Source organism: Gracilinanus agilis, chromosome 1 (assembly GCF_016433145.1).
Source record: "Gracilinanus agilis isolate LMUSP501 chromosome 1, AgileGrace, whole genome shotgun sequence".
In the NCBI taxonomy this organism is placed as follows: Eukaryota; Metazoa; Chordata; class Mammalia; order Didelphimorphia; family Didelphidae; genus Gracilinanus; species Gracilinanus agilis.
The window spans coordinates 339,232,216-339,254,207 of NC_058130.1; the positions used below are offsets into that span (position 1 = coordinate 339,232,216).

The 21,992-nt window shown below is 37.2% G+C and overlaps 1 protein-coding gene across 1 annotated transcript in view; it reads right to left on the minus strand.

Annotated features, from left to right (window-relative positions):
• Positions 1 to 21,992, minus strand: part of ANKRD31 (ankyrin repeat domain 31) — a 188,979-nt gene that overhangs the window by 110,966 nt on the left and 56,021 nt on the right. Inside the window, exons 15-16 of the mRNA XM_044680804.1 lie at positions 7,124 to 7,176; positions 1,918 to 3,460 (exon numbers count right to left, since the gene is read on the minus strand). Coding sequence (XP_044536739.1) covers positions 1,918 to 3,460; positions 7,124 to 7,176 — 1,596 coding nt within the window. The remainder of the gene's footprint in view (positions 1 to 1,917; positions 3,461 to 7,123; positions 7,177 to 21,992) is intronic.

The following is a 21,992-nucleotide window of genomic DNA, read 5'->3' on the forward strand; positions in this document are numbered from 1 at the left end:
GCAGCAGTCATCAAAACAATATGGTACTGGCTAAGAGATAGAAGGGAAGATCAGTGGAATAGACGGGGTTAATGACGTCAGCAAGACAGTGTATGATAAACCCAAAGAGCCCAACTTTTGGGACATGAATCCACTATTTGACAAAAACTGCTGGGAAATTTGGAAAACAATATGGGAGAGATTAGGTTTAGATCAACATCTCACACCCTACACCAAGACAAATTTAGAATGGGTGAATCACCTGAATATAAAGAGGGAAACTATAAATAAGCTAAGTGAACACAAAATAGTATACCTGTCAGATCTCTGGGAAAGGAAAGATTTTAAAACCAAGCAAGAGTTAGAGAAAATTACAAAATGTAAATTAAATGGTTTTGATTATATTAAGCTAAAAAGCTTTTGTATAAACAAAAATAATGTAGTCAAAATCATAAGGGAAACAACAAATTGGGAAAAAATCTTTATAACAAAAAAACTCTGACAGGGGTCTAATTACTCAAATATACAAGGAGTTAAATCAATTGTATAAAAAATCAAGCCATTCCCCAATTGAAAAATGAGCAAGAGACATGAATAGGCAATTCTCAGGTAAAGAAATCAAAAGTATCAATAAGCACATGAGAAAGTGTTCTAAATCTCTAATAAATTAGAGAAATGCAAATCAAAACAACTCTGAGGTACCACCTCACACCTAGCAGATTGGCTAAAATGAAAGAAGGGGAGAGTAATGAATGTTGGAGGGGATGTGGCAAAATTGGGACATTAATGCATTGCTGGTGGAGCTGTGAACTGATCCAACCATTCTGGATGGCAATTTGGATCTATGCTCAAAGGGCTATAAAAGAATGCCTGCCCTTTGATCCAGCCTTACCATTGTTGTGTTTGTACCCTAAAGAGATCATAGATAAACAGACTTGTATGAAAATATTTATAGCTGCGCTTTTAGTGGTGGCAAAGAACTGGAAAGGGAGGGTATGTCCTTCAATTGGGGAATGGCTGAACAAACTGTGGTATATGCTGGTGATGGAATACTATTGTGCTAAAAGGAATAATAAACTAGAGGAATTCCAGGTGAACTGGAAAGACCTCCAGGAACTGATGCAGAGCGAAAGGAGCAGAGCCAGAAGAACATTGTACACAGAGACTGATATACTATGGTAAAATCGAATGTAATGGACTTCTGTACCAGCAGCACTGCAATGACACAAGACAGCTATGAGGGATTTATGGAAAAGATGCTACCCACACTCAGAGGAAGATATGCAGGAGAGGAAACATAGAAGATAAACAACTGCTTGAACACATGGGTTGAGGCGGACATGATTGGGGATGTGGACTCGAAACTACCACACCAATGCAACTAACAACAATATGGAAATAGGCCCTGAACAAGGACACATGTTACAACCAGTGGAAATGTGCGTCGGCCATGGGTGGGGAGAGAGCGGGGGGTGAAGTGGAAAGTAGGGGCATAAAGTATGTAAACAGGTTAAAAATGAATATTAATAAATGTTTAATAAAAAAATGTAATTGGAAGGAGCAGCTTTTAGCTACTATGGGATGCACTGAAGAGGGAGCAGGATCTGGAGTCAGGAAAGCTTGAGTTCAAATATGACCTAAGACATTTAGTAACTGTGTGGCCCTGGAGAAGTCACTTCATGTCCGTTGCCTCTTTTTCCTCATCTATAAAATGTGACTAACAATAGCACCTTCCTCCCAGGCCTGCTGTGAAGATAAAATGGAATCATATTTGTAAAGTGCTTCACTATACACACTAGCTATTTATTAGCCATGGGAGGCACCTGGCCAAGCACTGCTGCATGTTACATTTGTCTGGGTGGGTACATACTTTATGGGATTCACTGGAAGATTTCTAGGTTGAGAAAAGCTATCTAATAATAATAATTTAAATATTACCTGATTGGGAAGGAATCATCTTTTCTGTCCCTTGCTTGGGCTGTGAGATACAATTTAAGTCCTCATTCATGGTTTTAACAGACTGTACATTTTCATTGGGAGTCACCTCACTCTCTGAAAGTCCCATTTGTTTTCTTTCCACATTAGTTGCTTCCTTTTCACGAGACTGTCTCTCTGTACTCTCAGTTCTCTTTTGATGGCTCTCTTGAGATTTCTCGGAGCAGGTTCTTTGTGAGCTCTCCTCTTCCCTCACATTTGTCACTCTCTCCTCATCTGTCTGATTAACAAAAGAATCTGGTGCAGTGGCTTTAATGTTTTGAAGACCGGTGGCTACTCCACTTTTCCCTGATAAGTCAAGCATTGATGGAGTCCTTGTACTAGCCAGGGGAATCTGACCAGCGTTAACATCAGAAGTAGTTCCTTCAATATTCTGGCCATCATTTACAACATACCGTTCAGAAATAACAGTACAATCTGAGTCAGATAAGTTAACAATGTGCTGTTGTGAAACTGTCATGGCTGCTTGAAGACCATTCTCCTGGAGCAAAGATTGAGTTTCAGAAGGTAAATATTGTTGAGAATTTGATTCTTCTTCATGCTTTGAGTCTATTTCACAATGATTCTGGTTTTCATCATTTACCAAACAAGTAAACTTCTTGGACAATGCAGCTCCCTCAGAGATGCATTCACCATCATCACTGCTATCATTATCACTGTCAATGTTTGTATCTACAAAGGAAAAGAAACACTTTTCCCACTCTGTCACATTCTCACTTTTATGATTTGTATTATTATAGCTATTGGCCTCACAAGGAAGAGGCTTTTCATGATGAACAGAGCCATAATTTCCTTCGGTGACTAATGGTAACTCAGCCTCTTCACAAGAGAGAAGCCCAGACAGGGGAATGGATTCAGCTGGCTCAGCAGTCCCTGACTCTGAGAAATTGTATTCTTTCTGACAGTCTGCTGACCCTGTGCTCTGGCCATGTTCTTCCTGACTTGGTAGGATTGGTGAAGTTATGTCATTTTCACAAGCATCTCTTCCTTGGAAAACTGAAAAATCTTCACTATTATGACACAGATCATTTTTCGGCATTGGAGCTGCCGAGCTGGTCAGAATACTAGACTTTTCTGAAAGGTCACAAAAAGTTTCAAGATGAGCAATAGATCTCATTATTCTTTTTGAAGGCGTTGCTGGTACTATCCTAATATTGCTCTTTCTACCACTTATCTCAGTTCCTTTAGGAATTGTACTCATTTTTCCCTTTCCCGTAGACACAAAGTTCTTGGGCTCGCTGATATCCTGCATATGTATCTTTGAGGGTTCATTGGCATTTATTTGACCAATAGTTGACTGCTTATTCCTAGTTGAGATTAATTTATTATTCTTTGATATTTTCTGGTGATCTTCATTCACAACTTCTTTATTCTTCAATATATTTCCTTTGTTTCTTTCAGGAATCTCTGTGTTGTTCTCTTTAATTCCTCTGGAGTTCTCATTATTAAAATACGGAGTGCGCTTTCTGGGACTGCAGTCTTGTTTCTACAGAAACAAAATATATAGTTAACTTCATTTTTCAGCTGCAATTGTATGCTCAATTCATTCTGGGTTGTTGGTATAGCTTAACTACTACTCTATTAAACTGTAATAACTTGATTTGACCGCAGGGCCTGCTGGGCCAAACCAAACCTGATGTTTCAGAAAAGTGTACAACCAGGAGAAATAAAAGCAAAACATAATGGGCTCAGTGTGTGGTGTGTTATTTTGTTCTCTGGTGTGTCTTTTGCTCCTTTTCCCCTAGTATTTTAGCACTGTTGGTGTTACTGAACATAATAAAATTCTTCTTCTTAAGCCTTATACTGCAGACTTATAAAACTAAACAGATGAGAAAAGAAAACCACAACTTGTATTTTATTTGATCTGTGCATTTCAAAGCAGAAGGCTTTGCAAGATTTTTGTCATACTCCTAGGTTAGCTATCTCAACTCTATCAGATAAGTTAACTATTCCATAGGCATGGGATAATAGCAGAAAAAGAGAAAATGAAAATGCATTGAGACATATGAAATAGTTTATAAAAAAAAAAGGAGAGGGAAACCAAGAAGCTTAAAAGGAAATAAAATTGAAAAATACTCTAGAACTGCCTGTGTATCTGCATAGCTTTCTCAGGTGAGAGAGAAGTTAACAATAATCTCAATAAGTCATACATGTTATGTACTTCTGAGCACCTTTGAGTATGGAAATGAGTAAGACAAAAATAAGGATGATTCCCATAGTGTCAGGATGAAAGTCACTACTAAGCCACATCTAAGTCATAAATGCTTTTTGAAAAAAAGAGTTTTCTTAGTTATAATCATGCAAAACAGCTTACATATGGGGACAAGACAGGTTTAGATATGTGACTAGTCTTAGAAATGACGGAATAAATAAAACATGATGGATAAATATCATCTAAGACAAAGTCTCCTCATCATCTATCTAGGATGGACTAAAGTCAGTTTGCATGGGAGAACTAATTGTTAAATTTCAAATGTAAACATTTATGCCTTGGATATAAGCAAATGCTATAAGTTAGGGCTTGATTTTTATTGTTTTGTCAATTGTCTAGACCAGTGATGGAAAACTTATGGCACAAGTGCGAAAGATGGCACACAGAGCCCTCTCTGTGGGCACACCTGCAGTCGCCTACTAGTTTGTCACTAGAAAGCCAGAGGGACTCAGGGCAAAGTTCTTCCCCTCTCCCTTGCCATGTACCTGAGGACATTCCTCATTTGACCTGCTCCTCTGCCCAGCAGCCTAATGGGAGTACTTCCTCCCTCCCTTGTCTGGGGCAAGGTGCTGGGGGGAGGCAACTCACATGCTGTGTGAGGGTGCAGCACAGACAGCAACCTGTTGAGTCTGTGGTGAAGGTGATTCCCATGGTGGGGTCAGAGAGGAGTTAGGTTTGACCGGAGAATAGCTCACGGAGTGGCATATAGCTGGAGGGGAGCAGAGTGTTGGGGTCAATCTCCTCCCCCTCTTCACATGTGCCTCTCATCATCTGCCCTTCTATTCAGCAGCCCAATGGGAGCACTTCCTCCCTCCCCTGTGTGGGGCCTGGGGGAGAGAATGGGGGACAGGGCATAGCACTCAGTCTGGGCGGGGGGGGGCAGGCATGGCACTGTCTGGGAGGATGGGATGGGGGTGGGGTCCAGCATTCTGTCTTTAAAAGGTTCACCATATAAACAAACAAACAAACAAAATAAATAAATAAAAGGTTCACCATCACTGGTCTGAACTTAAGAAAGTGATGGCAAGGAACTGGAAACTGAGAAGGTACCCATTAATTGGGGAATGGCTAAACAAATTGTAACATATGATTGTGCTGGAATACTGTTGTGTTCAAGGAATTAACAAGCAGGTTAATTTTTTTTAATGGAAAGACTTACATGAAATTATGAAGAATAAAACAAGCAGAACCAAGGGAGAACATTGTATACAGCAAGAGAATATAATGTTTAAAGAATAACTTGTGTATGTACACTTCCAGAGAAAGAACTGATAAACAGAAATAAGCAAGATATAGTTTTATATGTACATATATGCCTTTTTTTAACCCTTACCTTCCACCTTAGAATCAATACTATGTATTGCTTCCAAAGCAGAAGAGTGATAAGGGCTAGGCAATGGGAGTTAAGTGGCTTGCCCAGGATCACACAGCTAGGGAATGTCTGAGGTCATATTTGAACCTAGGGCTAGCTTTCACTTTACTGAACCACCTAGCTGCATCCCACAAACATCTTTTTGTCAAATGATGCCTTCTGTAGTACAGGGAGAGGAAAGAGAGAAGGAAGGAGATAACCTGGGAATTTTAATGTAGGAAACAAATATGTAATTTTTTTAAAAAAAGAAAATGATAGATAAAAATTTAATAATACAGGTTATACTTAAGTGTCTTATGTATATATTTTTTTTTCCTCAGAAAGCTTGCTAAGCACTTATTTACACACTCCTACCTAAGATACTCCCTAGGGTAAGTTAGTTGCAAAGAAAGATACATGAATTTTTGTAAAATAGTAGGGAGCATGGTTAGAATGCTAAATAGCTTTCACCCATCTAGAGTTTGAATCTTGGCTCAGAATTGCATTACCAGGATGATCTTAGGCAGGCCACTTAATTTCCTCATCTGTAAAATGAAGCAGTTGGACTAGAGACTATCCAGCTTCAGATCCTATTTTAGGCAGTGCACTAAAACAAACTTCAAGTCCTCTCTCAGGCTTTTATTTTTCTGTTTGCATTTAAACATTTTTCTGTTTATATTCAAGTAGTTTAAGAATCAAATCACTACCACACAAATATAAAACAACCCCAACATGGCTTCAGGAATTATCTGTAGATATCATACCTCATTGATATGGGTCTCCCTTCAAATCAGAATCTATCCATACTTTTTTTGTGCATTTCATATCTGTGTCCTTCTACAACTTCTCCCTAAAAGGTCTGCCTAACATGAAAGTTGTTCTTGTTCAGTCATTTCAGGCGTGTCCAACTCTTCATGATCCAAAGATACTGGAGCGGCTTGTCATTTTCTTCTCTAGCTCATTTAACAGATGAGGAAACTGAAATAAACTTGGTTAAGTGACTTGCCTAGGGTCACACTAGTAAATGTCTGAGGCTTGATTTCAATTCAATTCTTTCTAATTCTAGACCAGGCATTCCATCCACTACACAACCTGGCTATCCTAGCTGAAAGACATGAAGGACTCTTTATAAATATGCTGATACCATGAAAGAATGAAAATAATCCATTTTTTAAAAAATGGCCTGCCAAAAGAAGGCCAGAGGTACCTCTGAGAATCCTTATAACCCACAACCCCAAGTTCTGGTGGCAATCTCCAAGAGACTATCACTGGATAACTTGCTGCCCTCAAAGCAAAGGAAACTGGAAGTGACCTAAAAGTTTCTCATATCATCAAGGAAATAGTGAGAAAGATGACCTCTTTTGTTCATTTTGTTCAACCATTTCCAAAACTAATAGCACAAAATGTTCTAGTACACCCAGGACTAACGTGACATTATAAATATGCATGGATGTCTATTGTATGAGTGAATGAACTCTATTTTTGAAGAATGCATCAGGAGAATTGTCCTTTTTCCTTGTGGCAAACCACAAAACAACCAACAAATATCTCAGTAAAAAACGGTTTATTCCTAAATACAGATTTACCTGGTGTGGGTGCATATCTTCTGAGAGTAACGGTTCATTTCTCTTCTTTTGTTCTGTAAACAAAAAGAGTCAATCAATAGATCGATTTGCCAACAAGCATTTACGAAGGATTTACTGGGTACCAAGTACTATGCGAGGTGCTAGGCATACAAATTCAAAGGATACAATTATTTATACTCAAAAGAGTTTAAAAACTCTTACCTTCCATCTTAGAATTACTAAGTATTGGTTCCAATGCAGAAGAGAATTAAGGGCTAGGCAATGAGGGTTAAGTGACTTGCCCATGGTCAGACAGCTAGGAAGTATCTGAGGCCATATTTGAATCCAGGATCTCCCATTTTCAGGTCTGCTCTCTATCCATTGAGCCACCTATCTACCCCACCTTCAGCTACATCTTGATGGAAGAAGGATTCTATGAGATTGAGATGAGGAAGGAATGTATTCCAAGCATGTTATTTTTGTTGTCGTTTATTTGTTTCTCAGTCATGCCCACCTCCTTGTGACTTCTTTTGGGGTATTCTTGTCAAAGATACTGGAGTAGTTTGCCATTTCCTTCTCCAGTTCATTTGATAGATGAAGAAACTGAGGCAAACAGGGTTAACTGATTTGCTCAGGGTTACACAGCTCAGACAGAAGTATCTGAGACCAGATTTGAACTCAGGTCTTCCTAACTCCAAGTCAAACGCATTCTGTCTACTGTTCTACCTAGCTGCCTGCATTCCAGGTATAAGAATCAGCTAAATGCCAAAGGGAAAGAGATGGAAGATGAAATATTTTGTTTAAGGGATAGAGATAAGGTCAATTTGGCTAGTTTGCAGAATGTGGGACAGGAAGTAATAAAGTTGGAATGAGGTTGGAAAGACAGGTTGCAGACAGGTCATAAAGGACTTTAAAAGCTAAATAGAGGAATTGATATTTGATTCTAAAGGCAATCAAGAGCCCTTAGAATTGATTGAGGAGGGGAGTAACATGATGAGATCTGCACTTAAGGGAAACCCTTTGGCATTAGTATGATGGATAGACCATAGAGGGGAGAGAGTTTAGCCAGGGAGATCCATTAGGAGGCTGTTGTAATATTCTAAACAAGAGGTGATAAGGGCCTGAATTCAGGTGATAGCCATGTGAGTCAATTAGAAGCCATACTTTGAAATGTATCCAGTGTTTCAAAAACCAGACTAGTCTAGACTTTAGAAACCCCCAAATAATGAACTATGTAAAAACAAGAATAAAATCAGCAGGATTCAATGACATTATGTAAATATATTTGATATTAAAATCAGCATTTACAATCAAGGTTCCCACAACCTCTAATCTTCAGCTTCATTAGTGGTTAAATATAATCTTGGGATAATGAAATGAAAAGACTTCTTTACAAAGCACTAACCAGAAATATAAGACAATGCACAAAGCTAAAATTAGCCAGAAAATATGTGAAATTTTGAATTAAGTACATTTTTATATAGGTACATCTAATGACAACAAATTGTAAAGTTGTATGTTGTTCATATCATACCTTAAATATAATAAGCAAGCTTGCTATATAAAGGAATTCTTCATTGAATTTTTGAAAAAAATTGAGTTAATAAGTTTGTAATAAAGTTAATGATAGGACCCACCTTGATCTATCTTTTATTAAGTCCAAATTTTCATATACTGAATTTCCTTATAGCAAGGCTCAAATCCATTTTATTTTAAAAATTAAAAAATTATTTTAAAAATCTAATGTCCTTGTTAAGCAAGAGAGATAAACAGCTTGATCAGTGTTCCCTGGCACAACAATAAGGAGAAATGACTTTATCATTTCTTTTTTTGCTTTTATATATTAATTACACTGTTAAAACTCTCAAGTGTGTTATCATGGAATAGAAATGACAGGGGTTCTCAGAAGCTGTATTAGAAAAACCTAAGTTCTGTCAGGTTTCAACACATTGGAAAGATTGTGAGTGTTAGCCTAGTTATAGATGGTCTGTTATTTGATACTCAGACTAGTTGTATTTTTTTTTTTTTTACATTTCTAAACCCTTAACTTCTGTGTATTGGCTCCTAGGTAGAAGAGTGGTAAGGGTGGGCAATCAAGTGACTTGCCCAGGGTCACACAGCTGGGAAGTGTCTGAGGCCGGGTTTGAACCTAGGACCTCACTTCTCTAGGCCTGACTCAATCCACTGAGCTACCTAGCTGCCCCCTCAGACTAGTTGTATTTAGAAAGTCTCTGCTCTGCATTGTGGCACAAGGTTAGAATTCTACCTATGGGAAGAATGAGGTTGATGGATCTTCTGAGCAGGAGAGTTCTGACCTCCAAAAGGACTAAAGCTATATACACTAAGTCCAGCATCAATATGGTAATCCTCTAGAGAACCATTTAGTTTGCTTAAGAAGGGTGAAAGAGCAGGTTAAAACCTCCATGTGAGTCAACATGGGGATCAGGTCCATTGCATTTATACCCTTAGATAGTTAGAGAGACCCAGTCTCAAAAAAAATATCTTATCACCAGAATGGTGGTTTGTCCTTAGTTTTAAAGAAGATCAATGACATTACAGGATATGTAAATTGGATTTAAGTGAGACAGAGTTCACAAAGTTGGCAGCCTCACTCTCTCTTTCAGAGTCATCAAAGTCCAATGATAGGACAAAAGTAAAGATGGTGCATGATGGCCCCAGACAGTGGATGACCTCGGCATCTTCATTGTATGACCAAGCTCTAAGTGCTCCATAACACCAGCTTCAGTTGCCTTCATGGCTGTTGGAACAAATTGCTCTCATCCATCCATTCCATTAGAGGAAATCTTCACATGCTTAGACCCTCACATCCAATGGATTTGAGACCTGTCAGTTATCCTCAGCCTGGTTTAGCTTGTCTAATGAGATGGTGTGGCTGCTGTGCATGCTATAGTTTCTTGGAGCCACAAGTGAGAGCTGGGTCACAGATAGATACCTAAAGTGAATGAGCAGTCCTGAAAATGCCTGGTGAGCCTCACACCAGAGATGTTAGTCCTCTCCAAATATCCCATACACCCAACCAGAATGTTGGCCACTAAGTAGTTTTTGTTGTTGCAACTCATGAAGATCTCTCATGGACACTTCCCTTTCAGCTTTCTCTGATGGGTTATCTTCTTCCACTAGAATGTAAGCTCCTTGAAGGCAAGAATTATCATTCTTTCTGCTTGTATTTGTATTTCCCGTACTTAACAAAGTGATTGGAACATAGTAAATACTTAATAAATGCTTCTTGGCTTGATTTGACTCACAAATACTCCAAAGTATAGGAGTGTTGGAATGTTTTGGTAGAGAGAATATCCATACTGATGAAATAAGATCTTTTGCAGGTTTGTGGACATATTTCAGGGCCTTTGGGATTCATAGACAAATTTGAGAGGGTTCATTTCATGTATTGGATGAGGAAAAATTATGTCTTCATTTTCACTGTCCTTTAACTTAAAATTAAGTATTTCCTTTGATTGTGAATGTAAAGACCAATTTGTAGAGAGAGGTTCATAGCTTTGCCATTCTGCCAAAGGTGTAGATCAGTGGTTCCCAAACTTTTTTGGCCTACTGCCCCCTTTTCCAGAAAAAATATTACTTAGCACCTCCTGGAAATTATGAAACTATTTATTGAACTCAGAATAGAATGTAATACAAAAAAAAGTGTGGCCATCGCCGCCTCCTTGGATCGCTGCAGCACCCACCAGGGCGGCAGTAGAGCCCACTTTGGGAATCACTGGATAATACAAAAAGAAGTCAAGAACTTCTGTTTTAAAGTACTGATCCCTGAAGATGAGAATGCTAATGATTTTTTCCCTAATTTCTGCTACTGATTAGTTTGTTGACAATAAAAAAAAAGTGAGAGAAGATGCCTAGATCAGGTAAACAGATCACAAAACATTCATAGACTATAAATCTAAACTACTGGGTAGGGGAATTTTAATTAAATTTCTTATTAATCATCTTCATGACAGCAATGAAATTTCCATAAATACCATGAAGCTCTAACTAACTCTTACATATACAGTTCAGGCATCAGTATGGTAAGAAACAATTAGTTCAAAGGAAGAAGTCATTGGTAAATCTGCCAACAGAGTGAGAATTGTCCTCCTGTGTAAAAGTAGAATACCATATTTTCTAGGCTATGTAGAAAAAAAAGACTAATAAAAAAAGGTGATCCAAAATGGGTAATGAGGCTGGCTTTGTGCCTTCCCCCCAGATTTTGATGTTAAACAAACAAACATTTTTTTTTAACTCAGGAGAGACAGCATCTTCTGAAAGCCACACTGCCAAAATATGGTTCCTTAGAGGAGCAGGGAGTAGAAAAGACATACACACACACACACACACACACACACACACACACACACACACACACACACACAGAGTGGTTAGCTTTTTTTTGGCACAATGTATAAAGTAGGAAAGCTGTAATTATATATTTGGAATTTTAAAAGGGCTCCTCCTCCATGGTTCTCTTAATTTAAAAAGCAGTCACTCTCAGAATGAATAAAACATAACTCCTTCATATAACAAAGGCATTTCTATATATTACCAAGAGCATCCAGCAGCAAGAGAGAGACAGATAAATTCCATTTAAAATAATTATAGACAATATAAAATACCTGGGTGTTTCTCTGCCAAGGCAAACCCAGGAATTATATGAATACAATTATATAACATTTTTCACACAAAGTCAGATCTAAAAAATTGGAAAAATATTCATTGTTCATGGGTAGGCCAAGTCAATATGATAAAAATGATAATTCTACCCAAGTTAATTTACTTATTCAATGCCATACTAAGTCACCAAAATAATATTTTACAGAACCATAAAAATAATAGCAAAATTCATCTGGAAGAACAAATCATCAAGAATATCAAAGAAAAAAATAAAAAAAAAGAATATCAAAGAAATGAACTGGAAAAAAAAGAACAGGAAGAAAGATAGGCCAAACTGTACCAGGTCTCAAACTGTTTTATAAATATGTAATCATCAAAATAATCTTGTCCTGGCTAAGGAATAAAGTGACAGATCAGTAAAATAGATTACTTATATAATATATAGTAGTAAATTACCATAATAAGCTACTATTTGATAAACCCAAATATCCAAGCTTTTAAGTAAAGAACTTACTATTTGATAAAAAACTGCTGGGAAAACTGGAAAACATTATGACACAAATTAGGTATAGATCAACATTTCACACCCAATACCAACATAAGGTCAAAATGGGTATATGATTAAGACATAAAGGGTGCTCCTATAAGCAAATTAGAGGAGCATGGAATAGTTTGTCAGATCCTTAGATCATAAGAATTTATGATCAAACAAGAGATAGGATTATGAGATATAAAATGGGTAATTTTGATTATATTAAATAAAAAAGGTTTTACACACACAAACCAATGCAACCAAGAATAGAAAGAAAGCAGAAAACTGGGGAAAATTTTTTATAGCAAGTATCTCTGATACAGGCCTAATTTCTCAAATATGTAGAAAACGGAATCAAATTTACAAGAATAGAAGTCATTTCCCAAATGATAAAAATAGTTCAAGTATATGAAAAAGTAGTTTTAAGATGAAGTAATTGAAGCTGTGTCTAATCATGAAAAAATGCTCTAAATGACTATTGATTAGAGAAATGCAAATTAAAACAACACTGAAGTTCCACGCCACAACTATCAGATTTGCTAAGATGACAGAAACAGAAAATGATAAATATTGAAGGGGATGTGGGAAAATTGAGACATTAAAGCACTGTTGGTGCAGTTGTGAACTGTTTTAACCATTCTGGAGAGCAATTTGGAACTGCTCCCAAAAGGCTATAAAATTGTGCATATCCTTTAACTCAGCAATACCACAACTAGGTCTGATTCCCAAAGAGATTTAAAAAATAAAAAGGAAAAGGACCTATAATGTACAAAAATATCTGATAGCTCTTTTTGTGGTAGCAAAGAATGGGAAATTAAGGGGATATTTATCAATTGGTGAATAACTGACAAATGATAGTATATGATTATGATGGAATACTGTTGTGCTTATAAGAAATGATGAGCAGGGGGATTTCAGAAAAACCTGGAAAGACTTACATGAACTGATGAAATGAGAAGAACTGGAAGAACATTGTACACAGTAAGCATTAGTATACAATGATCAACTGCCAATAGGGTAGCTAATGTCAGCAATACAATGATCCAAGATAATTCTGAAGTATTTATGATGAAAAATGTTCTCCACCTCCAGAGAAAGAACTGATGGAGTCTGAATGTATATCAAAGCATACTCTTTTTACATTTTTATTTTTCTTGTTTGTTTTTTTCTTTATATTTCTCTATATTTTCTTTCATGATATGACTAATGTGGAAATATGTTTTGCATGACTGCACATGTATAACCAATGTCAAACTGCTTGCCATCTCAGGAATGGGTGAGAGGAGGGAGGGAGAGAATCTGTAACTCAAATTTTTTTAATGCCTTAAAAATTGTTTTTACATGTAATTGAGTAAAAATTAAATATTAAACAAAAAAGGAAGATGTTAGGAGAGAATTTAGAACAGAATATTAAATTAAAATGAGAAAATAAAAATTTTTTAAAGGAAAAAAAGAATGATTCTGTGAGAAAATGATCCAAAAAAGAGACCTTTTGTAAAGGTAAGTGTAAATTTGCCTAGAGTTCCTTGGAATCTTCTTCTTGGGAAAAGCCATAAATCTCACCAGTCCTAGAAAGAAGTTGCTAAATGCTGTGAAATTCTAAAATAATGGATTGGTTTAGTGAAAACCTGAGATTCACCTTCCATCACAAACATTTACCCTCAAATGCCAAGGGAAGCTACAAGTTTGATTAAGTTTTTTTCTGACATATTACTTGGTTATCACATAAAAATTATGAAATTATACCTGTTAATAAGTAGTATGTATTTAAATTGCATCTTTGAGTCAACATGGTAACAAGAGACCTTAGATTCAAAGACTTCATTTTGCCTCAGGATTTAATAGGCAGTACAAATTGGAAGCTTGCTATAATAAACATTTTTCTGGTCTATAAAGTCAACTATCATATGTAGTCCCTGTATGTGTGAAAAACTCTAGAATATAATTATTCTTATAAATGAGGCATAAGTAAGAGGTCCTTACATGTGCTCATTGTTAACTATTCTCACAACATAAAAAAAAGTGATAATAACCTAACAAGTATGATTAGTACAATTTTGCTTTTTGAGATAAACTCTCATGGGACTGTAATTTGATATTGTTCTAAGTTTGATTTCAGGTATGACTGTCTGAATAGATATTAAGACAATAATCCATCACTCAAGGGGAATGCTATATATTGCCTGAAGGAAATGCAGGCTGAGGATTGTCTGAACAAGTTGAAGGAATGACCTGGCATAAGGAAAAGTAGGATCATCTTAGCTCATTTTTCCCACTGGCCTATTTCCTTTCTGAATAGGAAATTTTCCCAACTGGTAAATTCTGAGCCTGGCTTTTATATCCTATGAATAAATGTGGGACTTTGTTACATGATTAGCTATTAAATATGACTTCTTCCTGGAATCAAACAGAACTAATGGAATCTTCCCCTGTTGTAGCTCATATCAGATGAGTCTGTGCCCATGAAGGGACAGTTTTTTTTTTCATTTAAAACTTTTATCTTATTTTTAAAAAACTATTACATGATTCATTTTCTTTTCCTCCCTCCTCCCAGAGCCATCAAGCAATTCCACTGGGTTGTACAAATGTTATCATTTGATACCTATTTCCATGTTATTCATTTTTACCAAAGAGCAATTTTTTAAGCCAAAACCCCAAATCATATCCCCAATATAAACAAGTGATAAGTCTTAAGTTTTCTTTTGTATTTCTACTTCCAATAGTTCTTTCTCTCAATGTGGATAGCATTCTTTCTCATAAGTCCATAAAGGGACAGTTTTGATACCATCTAACCATGTCCCCCTCTTTTTCTTTCATAGGAAATTAATATTATCAGGGCTGATGAACAGTAAAAGTTTACCATTGAAATACTAAACCTAGGAAGGAAGGGTTGGGAAAAATAAATCCCCTGCACTAGTATAGACAATTTAGATGAATAAAGTCAAAAAGTCAAAAATCTCCAAGTCAAGGTAGTGTAAGTGTTAAAAATTAACGGTTTGGCTAAATATATGAAAATTATAAATCTTTTCATTTATAAAATAGAGAAATACAAAAGGGTAGAAAAGACATTAACCTATCTAACTAAATATTGTTCCAGTGCTTGGCTCAGCCAGAACTTGTTAACCTTCCATCAGAATTAAACTATCTTCAGAAGACAGAAAGGGAAAACCAGCTATTCACTCGCCCAAGACAATGACTGGAGCTGAAGGTGACTCCTGAGACTTTCTTTTTTGAACTGACTTTCTTCTTGAAGCCGACTTCCTTCTTGGAGTGACTCTCTTCTTGGAGTGACTCTCTTCTTGGAGTTCACTCTACTCTTTACTCCTTCACCAGACTGCCTGCTCAGGGATTTTCATGGTTTTTATGGTGGTTTCCTGTCCCTGCCCCTTTTCATGGGGGCTAATCAGTTTCCAAATTGTCTGAGTTATCACCTTTGGATTCACACCTTTCTGAGTGTGTGAACTCTTAAGTTTCTGGCTGTTTGAGTTTGGGGAAAAAAGGGCGGAGCTCTCCAAGTATCTTACTGGCTTCTCACCTAGTATCAAGTAAGATGTGAATTCACTAAGTGGTTTTCAAGCTTCTCCCACCTAGTTCAAGCTTGTGTTATTCAAAGTTATTGCCAACCAAATTGTTAACTCCAACTAGGCAAAGAGAAAAAAGAATCCCTTTTCACAAGTGTGAACTCAAGGAGAACCAAGAATTCCCTTTTACAATCCCCTCTGTGATTCTTTGGGAGACTAGTCTCCCCAATGAATCATTTTACATAATCAGAAACTACAATAGTTAGAGATCAGAAGGAAATGAAAGATAGGAAGAGAGAGCAAATCAGTGTTTGCTAGGCGCATTGACAATAAGCCAATTAGGGGGCAATCCCCTTTTGGCATAAGAGTATACATATAAAATAAATTTATCACAACCCCCCACAGTTCAGTCAATTATATTCCATGGTTCATTCTGGGTTTTCTGATGCTGTGGAGGTTTCCTTTGGGCATCTTCATGGTGCCTTCTTCAAATCATTCATCTTCTAGATTCAGAGAGTTATCGAGCTCTCTTTTCTGAAATGTTTCTTTCTCAAAAGATTTTTTTAGTTTTATGGCAATTATACAATCCCTATGGCAATTATACAGTAGAAAGTTAGATTTTATTGGAAGAGGGCCAAATCTTACATAGTTAGACCCCAGCAAGGTGGCAGAGACCCGATTTATATACTAGTACAGTAACAAAATGGATATTTCCATACAAGGTTTGGGACTTATATCATAAGACATAACATCATATAGACCTTCTTAGGAAACAGTTACCCAACAACAAAGCTGATTGATTAGCTCATTTAGGAAAGCCCATATTAGTCTAAAGGTTAAATCACAAGGCAATATTCTTATTTAGAGAAATAACGATGACCTTTATCTAAGACTCATCTGATCTGGGGGGGTGAGGGGAAAGGATGTAACTTATGGTTTTTTCTAAGAAGGGAAGAGTGTAGATATTTGCACCATATCTGGACACGAAACTCAGATGATCAGCATCTTATGGTAAAGGGAAGTGCAAACTTCATAACTAACAAGAGAGAGCTTGAAAATCCCCTTAGAAGCAGTTTTCTGCTTTAGTTAGAAATCCTTATAAAAATCATGAATTTTACTAATTATACTTAAGATTATGATGAAATTATACTAACCACTTTAGAATCACAATATTGATTATCTTAAACCTATCACTATCACTAAAACCCAATCAAGTATAAGGGGGGTAGGGGTTTATCTTCTCAATGGAAGGAAGGGAGAGAGGGAGGGAGAGAGGGAGAGAAAAAAAGACTCTGATCCCAACCCCTTGTCCTATGGAACCACATACATCATCTCATGTCCCTTTCCTCTAATCGCATTTCCCCATGATGCTGTTGCAATGGTGAGGTGCTGGGGCACAATGGCTCATTCCCTTCTGGAAACTTCACCCTATTAAGACTGTCTTGCTATTATTATGAAAAGTTTTCTATAAAAGCACTGGGCAGTTTGAATTTAATTGCCTGGCTACATTCAACTCACTTTTGTGTTGGGAGCTACAATAAACTCCTTTCAATTTTCTCTTCCTGGGTTTGCTTCATTATTCAGGGCAGACCTGAATAAAGATTGTCTTTAAACAAAGTTATAGCTTAAGCTTCTGGTTTTAAGCTAAAAGAGAGATGGCAGAATTATACTTTCTCTCGGGGAAAGAGGTAGCACTTCATCTAAGGATTCCCACTGAAGTCAGAAACTGGAAGCAGAGAGAACCTGCACAACCTAATGTCTAGTAGCCAACAGTGACCACAAGATCGGCAGAGCATTATCAAGTAGTGGTCATTTAAGACCAAAAGGGCACAATTCCAGGCTATACACTAGCCCTGGATTCAGGAAGACCTGAGTTCAAATATAACCTCCAATAATTGCTAGCCATGGGACCCTGGGTAAGTCACTAAACTTCTTCCTCAGTTTCCTCAATGGTAAAATGGGAATACATATTTTATGGGATTGTTATGAGGATCAAGTGAGACAATATTTGCTTAGCACAGTGCCTGGGTCATCATAGCCACTATATAAATGCTCCTTCCTCTACATGTCTAATGAGGGATTGCGTGCCACATGAGATCAGTAGAAAGCAGGTCCAGTAGGAGTAGCATTATTGATGGCATCATTAATGCATTAATGGTCATAGGTAGCCCTATAATGTCAAAGACCTGAATTGTTTCTCCATGCATATGCCAGAGCCATGCATATTCCCTACATGTACACACAATTTTCCTCAGTAGGGTCTGCTTTCCCCACCAATGATGTATATACATTTGTGACAGAATATGTGCTTACTGGGTTTAAGAAGGAATTTCTCTTATTTTTCTTTCTATAGAAATTTCATTAAACGTTTTTTGCTTTGAAATGTACCTTTTGGCCAACTAGTAAAACTAAACATGTTAGTGAGGGCTCATAATCTGTGGTTTTAAGTGGACATGGACCCACATCCCAGATCTGGGGGAGTTTGGGGTACCCACATGCAAATAAAAGAAAGATCCTTCAGTTGCTACAGGTACAAGTATACATTCTTAGTAGGGAGGGTCTGCCCTTTCTAAAATATTTTAACTACATGGAACCCAGGGTCCAAGGCCATTTGTATATGACTTCATTGGCAGAGCTTCATCATTCTGTGTGCTATGCCTGCATGAGGGGCAAAGTTAGGGCAAGCTTGGGAGAGGAGAGATCTCCAGCTTCCAGCTTCCAGCTTTGAGAGATAAGATATATGATTTTCCTCAGGGAGATATCCCTGAAGGGGGAGAAAGATTCTGGGAGGAAACAGACAGGTAGAGGAGCTGGCACCTCCAACATGTCTGTACATTGTCTTCCTCCTGAGGCTTTTCTCCTCAGCTGAAGCGCTGCTGCTTCCCCATACAGTCACTCTGCCATGATGGGAGATGGATTCCATGAGCCCCACAGGAACCTCAGTCACTTTACTCAATGGTCACATGAATTGTGATACAACTAATGTTCAATATGAGATTGATGCTGAATATTAACTAGTGTGAGGGCCTGTTCAGCATTCAATAGGTGCAAGAAAGCTTCCACTAGAGGAGTGAATACAATGTAAATTTCATAATTTCATCTTTGCCGGTTAAAATAAACAATTCTTACTTTAAGGGAATTATTTCCTGGTGTATGTGTGTACTTTTTTAAACCCTTACCTTCTGTCTTAGAATAGATACCAAGAAGAAAAAGAACAGATACTAATAGATACAGAAGAGCAATAAGGGCTAGGCAATGAGAGTTAAGTGACTTGCCCAGGGTCACACAGGTAGGAAGTGTCTGAGGCCAGATTTGAATCCAGAACCTTCTGTCTCCAGGCCAGGCTCTCCATTTACTGAGCCACCTTGCTGCCCCTATTTCCATGTGTTATGGTTTACAAATATTAAAATGGCCCACAGGTTAATGTTGTAATTTAGACGTTGAACATAAGTTGTAACACACATACATATACACTAATATGAATATCATAATAGCTAGCATTTATTAGCACTTTAAGGTTTGCAAAGCATTTTCTAAAGGCTATCTCATTTGCTTCTTATAACAATCCTTTGAGGTAGGTACTATCATTATCTCCTTTTTACAGATGGAGAAAGTGGGGTTGAGAGCATTTACTTGGCTTGCCTTACATGAAACCTACTAAGTGTATGAGACAGAAGCTGAACTCAGTATCTGTGTGTATGTATTAGTGTAAGAAGACTAAAATGTACAATGCCCAAATATTAACATTCACTGGGACAGAAAGCCTTTAAGTTGGCATGTATAGATATAGATAAATATAGAGAAAAAGATAGAGGAGGAGAGAGAAAAAGCACGTTTTTATTCATTTCCTGGGCTGTGCAGGTGGGCATTGAGCTGGGCTCAAAATAAAACATAGGAAAAAATTGTGCTGGTTTGGGGTTTTTCAATTTTATGATACCTTTCAAAGTTTTACGATTCCTCCAAGATGCCCATCAATTGGAGAATGGCTGAACAAGCTATGGTATATGACTGTGATGGAATATTTTTGTGCTATAAGAAATGACGAGCAGGATAGTTTCAGAAAAATCTGAGAAAACTTAAATAAGCTGATGCAGAGTGAAGTGAGCAGAGCCAGAACATTGTAATGATGCTCAACTGTGAAAGACTTAGCTACCCTGATGAATGATCCCAGACAATTCCAAAGAACTCATTAAAAAATGCTACCCTTCCAAGAACTCTTATTGCAAATTGAAGAATAATCTATAAACTTTATTTTTCTTGCTTTTTTTGCAACATGATGAATATGGAAATGTTTTGCATGATTTCACATGTATAATTGATATCGAATTGTTTGCATCTCAATGGGTAGGGGAGGAGCAGGAGGAAGGAAGAGAATTTACAATTCAAAAATTGTTTAAAGAACATTTAAAAAATAATAAAAATTTAAAAAATAAATATTTAAAATTATATTGGGAATTTAAAAAAGATCTCTTCCAAAGTACATATGTTGTATGTAAGAAAGAAATTATAATAACCAAGTGTAGCAATTACAGAGTATATGTTAGTGGGTAATATGACATGGAACACCTATAATGCACATGGAATTAGTATCATTATGTAATGTGCCCGTCTAACCCTAAAATGAGCTTAGTGTTCCCAACATGACCCAATGTAAGTATGATTCCATTTCTTTTTAAAATACTCCAAGAAGTCACCCTAATCTAGAGGTGATGCTGTGAAATGGTGATAGTTTAGAAGTACAGGCTCTTGGAAAAGCTAGTTATCTTATTCAAGTGGCTCATTCTCTTAACAGTTAAAGTGGATGCTGGAGGTAGATAGGTAGCTCAGTGGATTGAGAGCCAGTCCTAAACACAGGAAGTCCTGGGTTCAAATCTCACCTCAGACATTTCCTAGCTCTGTAACCCTGGGAAAGTCACTTAACTCCCATTGCCTAGCTCATATTGCTCATCTGCCGTGGAACCAATACAAGATATTGGTTCTAAGACAGAAGGTAAGGGTTTAAAAAGGAAAGTGGAATGCCACAGAAGATAGTGAGTTTCCTATCACCAGATATCTCTAAGCAGAAGTGAGATGGCTACCTGTAAGAGGTTTTGTAGAAGGATTCCTATTTAGATATTGATTAAACTAGCCAACTTCTGAGATCCTTTCCAATTCTGAAATACATGTTACACACACACACACACACACACACACACACACACACACACACGGCATGCACGCACGCACATGAGATTTTTCCAGGCTTTAGTGAAGAAAAAATACAAATTCTACAAGTACATGCACAATAAATTTTTTCCACTATATATGAAGAAGATGAGTGTAAATGCTCTGCTTCCTCTCAATTTCCTTATCTGTTCTCTATAGGGAAATGTGACCAGATGACCCCTAAGGTCCCTTCAAGCTCTAAGAATTCAAAGATTCAAGATCCTAAGAATCAATGTTCTTTTTTTCACTATGCAATCTCTCATCAGAGGCCAGATTCTCCAAAAAGAGTATAGTCCAGGAGCACTAGCATACTTACAGCTAGACTGCTCTACATTCTCAGGTGATTCCAAATAAGATAAAAAGGGTATATATTTATTGAAGTAAACTTGGCTTTTTCCTTCTTCTGGAAGATATATACAATCTAGGCACAGGATTCTTGTAATGTATATTTGGATGAATAATGCCTGCACAACAAATTCTAGGGGCTTCCTATAACCTCCAGTAACAAATATAAAAAATTCCCTAATTAGCTAAAAAAGTCCATCAAATCTTGCCCTTTTCCTATCTTTTCCAGCTTTTTGCATCTTAATCAATGTGATCCAATGACACTGACTTCCTTGTACAAGGTATCCCATCACCCAAGTCTGAGTCTTTTCACTGGCTATCCCCATGCCTAGAATGCTCTCCCTCCTCATTCCCACCTCCTGGCTTCTTTGAATTCCTTCAAGACTCACCTAAAATCCCATCTTCTTTAAGAGGATTTTTTGGGTCCCCCTCAATGCTAGAACTATCTTCCATATACATGCAATATGCAAATAACTATATCTTACGTGCATATGGTTATTTGTATGTTGTTTTCCCCATTAGAAAGTGAGCTCTGTAAGTACAGAAATCATGTTTTTGCCTTTAAAAAAATTATAATGAATATTGTATTCAGGTACAAGAAAGAAAGAAAGAAAGAAAGAAAGAAAGAAAGAAAGAGAGAGAGAGAGAGAGAGAGAGAGGGAGG